This window comes from Aspergillus caelatus (assembly GCF_009193585.1).
Source record: "Aspergillus caelatus strain CBS 763.97 unplaced genomic scaffold BDV27scaffold_520, whole genome shotgun sequence".
Taxonomy (NCBI): domain Eukaryota; kingdom Fungi; phylum Ascomycota; class Eurotiomycetes; order Eurotiales; family Aspergillaceae; genus Aspergillus; species Aspergillus caelatus.
Window position 1 is genome coordinate 1,233 of NW_022475783.1, and position 7,249 is coordinate 8,481.

At 45.8% G+C, this 7,249-nt stretch overlaps 2 protein-coding genes across 2 annotated transcripts; one reads left to right on the top strand and one right to left on the bottom strand.

Annotated features, from left to right (window-relative positions):
• The first annotated feature begins 1,419 nt into the window (after positions 1–1,419).
• Positions 1,420–4,693, top strand: BDV27DRAFT_92995 (putative peptidase family-domain-containing protein). The gene is made up of 5 exons (XM_032077975.1): positions 1,420–2,019; positions 2,106–2,189; positions 2,281–4,021; positions 4,089–4,215; positions 4,283–4,693. Exons 1-5 carry the CDS (start codon positions 1,711–1,713, stop codon positions 4,377–4,379), a joined length of 2,358 nt encoding a protein of 785 aa, XP_031920307.1. The 5' UTR covers positions 1,420–1,710; the 3' UTR covers positions 4,380–4,693.
• A 1,560-nt stretch (positions 4,694–6,253) lies between these two features.
• BDV27DRAFT_139737 (uncharacterized protein) lies at positions 6,254–7,230 on the bottom strand. The gene is made up of 2 exons (XM_032069512.1): positions 6,950–7,230; positions 6,254–6,810 (listed from the first exon to the last, which is right to left on the bottom strand). The coding sequence occupies exons 1-2, from the start codon at positions 7,166–7,168 to the stop codon at positions 6,799–6,801; spliced, it is 231 nt and encodes a 76-aa protein (XP_031920308.1). The 5' UTR covers positions 7,169–7,230; the 3' UTR covers positions 6,254–6,798.
• Between the last annotated feature and the right edge of the window lie 19 nt (positions 7,231–7,249).

The window sequence follows — 7,249 nt, forward strand, 5'->3', positions numbered from 1 at the left end:
GCCGAAGAAACTGATTTGATCAGTGCTTAGATCGAAATATCGTACTCGAATAGAGTATATCATTTTGTCCGGAGTCAGTTAAATGAACAAAATGATATAATGGTTGGAGAGGGATTCGTGAAAGGAGATATAGACAGCCATGGAATGGATCCTATTCGCACTAGCTACCAAGATCTCTAGGTTAGTAGTCAAGGTCTAGTTCAGTGGCTAATTTAGGGCGGCTTCAACCCAGCTGGAACTTGAACTCGGTCAGGGTATAAAAAGAAAAAAAAAAAAAAAGTACTAAAGAGATTTAGCCACGGGAGCCTTTCCCAAAACAACCCGGTTAGAATAAAATCGAAAAAAAAAGAGGACTAATCAGAGGTAAGAGATGAAAAAAGGAAAATAATATGAAACATAGAATTTTCTTCCTTCTCAAACCAAGTCCTAGAAACACGGGTCAGGAACGTTTTCTTTTTTAGCCTTAAGTTTCAAAGAAGCTTCTAACGAGTATGTGTCGTTAATTCAACCTCTGAGAATTATGGACGAGAAAGTCTTAGATCCCCTATAAAACTAAAAGAATGCCGTGCCTAATCGCTCCAGCAAAGACAAATTTAGCAGACGATCTGATCCACTCATGAATGGGTAGTGAGACTTGAAATCCCTTATGGTTGGCCAGTGAGATGCCGCCGACGTAACACCTCCTTGTCTATACGCAACAGCGTCGCAGTGGGTCATCATCGCCTTTTACATGCTTTCCCAGGTTGTCGCGAGAGGGGAAAAATGAAAAACCTGGAAGTCTGCCTGATAGCTGCATCCGAAGTCCAGGAAAGGGAAATTGTGCGTATGGGGTGCTGGAAGTGTGATAATTGATTGGGAGAATAGAAGAGGGGAGAACAATGACAATTACTATTAATATCTAATATCTCCTATCAAGCTTGAAAGGTAGAAAAAAGAAGGAGAAGCAAAAGAAGGTGTCTATCAATTATATTTTATTTTTATTTTTATTTCATTTTATTTTTTTTACTCTCTACCCCCCTCATTGCCCATCGCCACAATGGTTCATTAGTCTATCGAGTCTATCTAAGTACTGGGTCACGAAAGATAAGTTGGTCCCATACTCCCTAGTGGTAGGTGAGTTTAGTTAAAACTAGTCGCTCTATTTGTTTCTCATTTTTTCCCTTTTCTATTCTGTCCATCTTATTCCCTTTATCTTATTTTATTTTTATTTATTATTATTTTTCTTTTCCCTTTTGCTTTCCTCCCTCCTTACCCTCGCTGTCTCTCGCTTTGTTCCTTTTTATCTTCTTCTTCATTTTTCTCTTACGCGTACAATTCATGCGGGGTGGTCATTGTTGGTAGTAGTTACCAAAATTGGTTATCATCATTCCGATCGTTCGTCAGTCGCAACCGCAAACGGTCGCTTTCGATTCTTCCACCACCTCGGTCGTACCTTCCCTCCGACAACTGGCTATCCTGAATATCTCAGGACCGTTCTTTCTCTCGTTTCTTCTTCGCCAATTCCTTGTTCCCTCTTCCTCCTTCCGCTTTACTTCCCAGTCGGACTGGACTGGATTCGTCCACTCGTTCTGACGAGGAGAGTGCCGTAGCAATTCGGGAGGAAGGAAATACTACTTTCCTCTTACTCGTGGAAACTTTCTTTCCTTGTTCATCACCACTGATACACAGCCGATTACTATTTTAATTGGTAGTTACAAGATTCCTCTCATCATGCCGTTCTTTTCGCAGCTTCGTCGCCGCTCCAGACCTAGTTTTCGTGCCACCAAATCAAATGAGACGAAATCCAATGAGTCGCAATCGAACGGTGAAATGACGTCGGGGAAGTCTTCTTCCACTCTTGATACAGCCTCATACAGCTCCCTCACTCCACCCTCCTCCATTAAGCCCACCACTTCGTCACCGAATCTCCCTTCGTTGAGTGAAACCAATGGCAGTACCACTGGCAATAATTCTTCACTGTCGGTACCGCCTCAGCGACCGGCTCCTCACACATCCCCATCTCAGCGCAGTAGCATGGTTGTATGTGATCTACTCCCTTTTGTATCTTGGACTTACTGGCCGTTGGTGCGATTCCTACTGTTCCATACTGACAATTCGTTTCACAGGGTAGCATCAATGGCGGGGTTCGGACACCAGCCCCTTCGTCACCGTATGCTCCCAGAATTATTTCTATTGCAGATAACTCTTGGGTAGGTGACCCCTGTCGTTTTCAATCACATGCACTAGCACACGCCCGGGCTATTAAGAATGTCCGAACTAACGAAGCTTACCAATGATTAGGTGCATCAAAAAGTACTCCTCGTCTACGGCCAGATTGGAGACCCAAGGCAACATCCGCTGGACGGAAGCGTAACGGTCTACCATCACCAGGATGGGTTCCCCCCAGTCAGCTGGCCTGTCACGTCGTCTCATTTCAAAGTTCTAGTACACCTTACCCCAGGTCCTAATCGTCTGCGCTTCGATTTTGTTTCAACCAAGCTGTCCACAGGCAGTTCTTATGCTGCCGCGCATTCATCCTGGATTTGTATCAACTACCTTCCGCTGGTGAACGCTCCGCCTTTGCATCTGGTAGTCTTGCTAGGAAAGGACTCCGATGGAACATTTGATGCTACGCCGGCGGAAATACAGCGAGAAGGCAATGGTCTAGAAACTGCCATTCGAAAGTATCGGATGGCCGCATATTTATGGCAAGCCTTTACTGGTGAGCAAATGTTCCGGAACAATTTCGGTAGACGATGTTTCCGCTTCGAAGAAGAGTGGCAGAGTGGGACTCTGAGCCGTCGGGATACAGCCAATGGGCAGATGCGGAATGAAGCTAAAGTCCATGTCATTCGGACCGATAAAACGGTCGCTGAGCTTCGGGATCTCAATATCGCCCAACAACATGGCCCGGCTACAAAGAAGGATGAACTATTTAAAATCGCCAAGGATGCTGTGAAGAACTATCTGCATCTTCAGCCAGGCCAGAAGCAGTACGTTTCGGTCCTACTCCTGGATTCCCACTGGGACACGGGTTCCCAGACTATCACGGGTCACGCTGCCCTAGGGTCAGGCGGGGATGATGTTAAAATGGCCATATTTGGATCCCATAGCCTTCACAGCTATCCCTCCAGTCTAGAGGAAGTCGTAGATGCCTTTTCAGATTGCACCCGGACGGACACGGATTTCGTTGCCAACGACTGCAGTGAAGCTGGATCACGATGGGAGTCAGCCAATATTGGAATTGGAGCCCACCTCCATGAAGTGGGACATCTCTTTGGATGTCCGCATCAAGAATCGGGTATCATGCTCCGTGATTACGTCCGTTTTAATCGGTCATTCATGACTCGCGAGCCATTCTCGACCCGTACTAAGACTCAAGGGCTCAAGTTGTGCTTACCTCAGGATGAATGCGGCTGGCACCGACTTGATGCACTACGGTTCCGCTTCCATCCTTGCTTCCGACTTCCCGGGGACGCTCCTATGAGCTCGGACGATAGCGTGCAAGTCTGGCCTGTCGAGAATGGTAAAATCTTGATTACCGCAACGACTGGTATTGCGTTTCTGGAGCTATATGCTGAGGGTGACGATGTTTGCCATAATTTCATTGAGTATATCAACACAGAATCAAGCAGCAATGGGCTCCCGCGTCAGGTTACAGTGACGGAGAGTGAGCTTCGACAACGCGTGTTCGGCACTGATAAAGAGAAGAAAAAGAACATCAGGCTGACGGTCTTCTCCGGTGCCCTTGGCAGCCACACCGTTGATTCTATCAATGATTTCAAGTCGAAGCAATCGGTAGTAAAACTGCCGAAGGGCCATACCGGTTACAAGGGCAGTAAATTGGGATTTTCACAGATGGAAGGCAGTCAACCAGATCAACTTCTTTTAGACTGCGCCTTCGCATCAACGAAACTGTTGACCTCGATCCGGGTCTATCACGGCGCAGCAGTAGATGGGCTGGAGTTCTTTTACGAAGATGCGACTAGCCAGCTCTTTGGGAAACGAGGAGGTAAACCTGGCGGTGATGATTTCGTTCTTGGTAAGTCTCGAAATAGGAGAAAAGCCCGTTTCTGCATTCCCAGCCAGCGGGACTGACAAATTGCTAGATACACGACGAGGAGAAATTCTGCTGGGCTTTTATATCCGAGCGGGGGCTTGGATTGACGGAATAGAGATCCTTACGAGTCAAGGGAGGAAGTCTGGCGTTTTTGGCAATGCTCATGGGGGCTCCGGGTAAGCAATTCCGTGACCTAAATTTGACCCTGTAGATTTCTTTCATGCTGACAAGGTCATCTCACAGGCACACATTAATCCCACCTCTTGGTTATAAAATAGCCGGCATCTCAGGATCCTGCGGTGCCTGGGTGGACGGATTCTCATTAATTATCATGCACTAAGCTTATATCGACACTACATGCCTTCGATATCCCAACAGAAATATACGGACGAAGACCTTTCGGTCAGTTAAAGCACGGTACACGCCCGGTTTTAAGCCGACCGTCTCTTTTCGGTGCAGGAGTGTTCGAAGGAACTCAGTTCCTTCTAAGTCCCAAGAGGACAGACAGTCTCCATTAAACGCGCCCTGAGCTCTGGGTCCAAGAATCCAACGTATATCAAATCTCACCTCGAGCGACTCTCAGGATGAGTCGGAACAAGATTACTTTCTTAATTTTCTTTTCTCTAAAATCAGTTCCTTTTCGACGACATACATCGCGCGATTTCGCCTTTCTAGACAGAAGATAGTTCGGATTCCCATTGACTTTCATCAATGCAGCATTATTTTCTAGGTGCGGAAATATGAGTGACGGTGCGCAGGAGTTGTGGCGTCAGTCGTTTTTCTTTTCCCTCTTCTTTTCTTCTGTTTGTCTTTTTCTGCGATTCACTCTGAAGAGGTTCACCGAAGGCGTGTCGTTGATGTTATGTATGCCATGAGATAAGCGGGACTTAGCATCACTGGCGGTTCATACTGGGTTAGTTCCATGGAACATAATTGATAGTTGGCCAGACAGCTGGTCCATAAGTGCCTACAAATAATACCACATGGGCTCTACGTCTGCTATTGACGCATATTGGGACCAATTGTTCTGACTGTAGGATTTGAGCGGACTTCTATAGACACTGATGCCCTCAACGTCACACCAATCGAAGCTCTCAGCCTGGGCTATAAGGTGAGAGGAGGAGTATTATGTTGTATACGTTTTGGAAGAGTTATATGGCATCAGGACAGTTGAATGTCTGTTTCAACTATCTCCAAACTTCAGCGACCAGTGTAGGCCCAGCCTCTCAGACGTCTCGGACTTTTGTTCCAGATACGGAACACAACATACGATGCAGTGGGTTAGTTAAGCTTAACTGTGCTAGTCCATATCCAATACGGAGTGGACTAGTAGGTACTAACACTAGCAGTTACTAAGTACCTGTGGACGTAGTGCTTCATCATCAAAAAGTCTGCAGGGAACACAGCACAGTATTATGACATCATAGGTACTACCCACACGGGAATCCACATCATTAGGTGCGTTTAAAAGAAACGCTAATGATTCAGAAGAAAAAGAAAAAAGAAAAAAGAAAAAAAAGGGAAAAAAAGAACAAAAGAACAATAAGACACTAAACCGGGGGGGGAGTGCGTCAACAGAACGAGTGGGTCCATTGATTGATTGCTTTCCCCAACAGCAGCCTTGCAGTCATATTTCGCCATTCTCCGATATGAGGCCATGATTTGTCGGGAAAATACAGCTCAACGATCAGATGGCTCAAGAGCCAAGTGGGGTTTGACGTCGCTGTGGCACCTATCACGGCGTGGTACCTGTTGTGGCGACAAGATTCAGATCCCGAGGACATGGGTCAAACTCACTATTCAGTCGTACCTATGTTTTACTTACGGTTGTGAGCTGCAAAAGTACCTCAATATGTCCTCTTAGGGCTTAGAGAGCCACGGTTGATGCCGTATTTTTAAGTTTCTAGGGTAATTGGCTAGTTCTGGAGCGGATGTATCTTCCGTTGGAGGCATGGCTTTCTTACTGGTACGCTACCGGCATTGATTACGATAGATACGAAGAAAACCTATGTATGTATGTATGTATGTATGTATCATTGAGTCTAGCTATCGGGGAGTTAGGATAGACAGATAAGTATAAATGTCATGTCAGCGAAAGTTGGTGTTCCTCACACTTACTATAAGTAGTATGTAGCATGTAAGCGACATCTATACGCCAGTGAGTATTTGTGGGCCTTTAGTCATTTGACATCGACCCCGTTCTTAGATATATATGTACAGTGCTACCGCAAACGGGCCCTAACCCTCCCACCAAAGAGACAGGTGCATGCCAGCAAATACAACACCGTCTCGTCGGTATTTGCGTTCGGTAGCTCGAAGATCCCGCAGTATAATTTACACACCGATTCTGCAAGAATATGCATGGAAAACTGGATCGCGACACACCTTAATCTAATAGTACAGCAAGTCCCCCGACTCGGGGATCAAAATCTTCTGCCTAAACAGGCGTGAATGTTTTGACCCTGCCTCACCATCGAATAATATCTCATTCTTCAGCAACGCAGGTAGGAAGGAGGGGCAGACAGCAAAATGATGGCGTGGCAAAATGTCAGATGCGAGCTGTTTTGATGCATGCCGAACGATATACATATGATGTGAAGTCTTGGCTGTGCCCTGCGGGGGAGCAACTAAATTAACTGGCAATCCGCCAGTAAAAGAGGCGAGATCAGGTATTTCCTAATCGGTGTCCTCCATAAAGGGGATATCGCCCCCCTCTTTCGCCTCTGTTCTCTTCGTGCTGACTTGCCAGTGCGATTCCTTCATGTACCACGGTAAGCAAATATACCCACTCTTCCTTCGGGATGCTCTAAGCGTCTATTCGTTTGGCAGGCCCGCGAGACTTTTCTTTTTTTTTTCTTTTTATTTATTTATCTATTTATTTATTTTTTGCTGACCGGAAGTTACAAATAGAAAGATAATTATGGCAATAGTGAAAAAGAATGTGGAAGATAGAGCGGAATATCCGCCGATCATCAGACTATGGTTAAAAGTGTGTTTTGCTGTGCAGACAGGGTTGTCGTTCGTCCTATTTATTCGCGCAGGTGCCCATCCATGGCCTTGGACCCGGTACCGTGACCGGAAGGAGAAATCTGTAGCATGAATCGCAGCTTTCGAACTTGATGTGGTCATGGTGTAGGAAAACCTTCGAACGACAATTCTACGTAGCTTCTTTTCTTCTTTTCTTCTATTTTCTTTTTTTTTTTTTTTTTT

What these genes read in the sequence shown, in the direction of transcription:
- BDV27DRAFT_92995 (XM_032077975.1), top strand. Translation starts at nt 1,711, where the DNA reads ATGCCGTTCTTTTCGCAGCTTCGTCGCCGCTCCAGACCTAGTTTTCGT. An exon ending in CTCAGCGCAGTAGCATGGTT is followed by an intron (nt 2,020 to 2,105) that starts GTATGTGATCTA and finishes TTCGTTTCACAG; the next exon opens with GGTAGCATCAATGGCGGGGT. An exon ending in CGGTGATGATTTCGTTCTTG is followed by an intron (nt 4,022 to 4,088) that starts GTAAGTCTCGAA and finishes ACAAATTGCTAG; the next exon opens with ATACACGACGAGGAGAAATT.
- BDV27DRAFT_139737 (XM_032069512.1), bottom strand. Translation starts at nt 7,168, where the DNA reads ATGACCACATCAAGTTCGAAAGCTGCGATTCATGCTACAGATTTCTCC.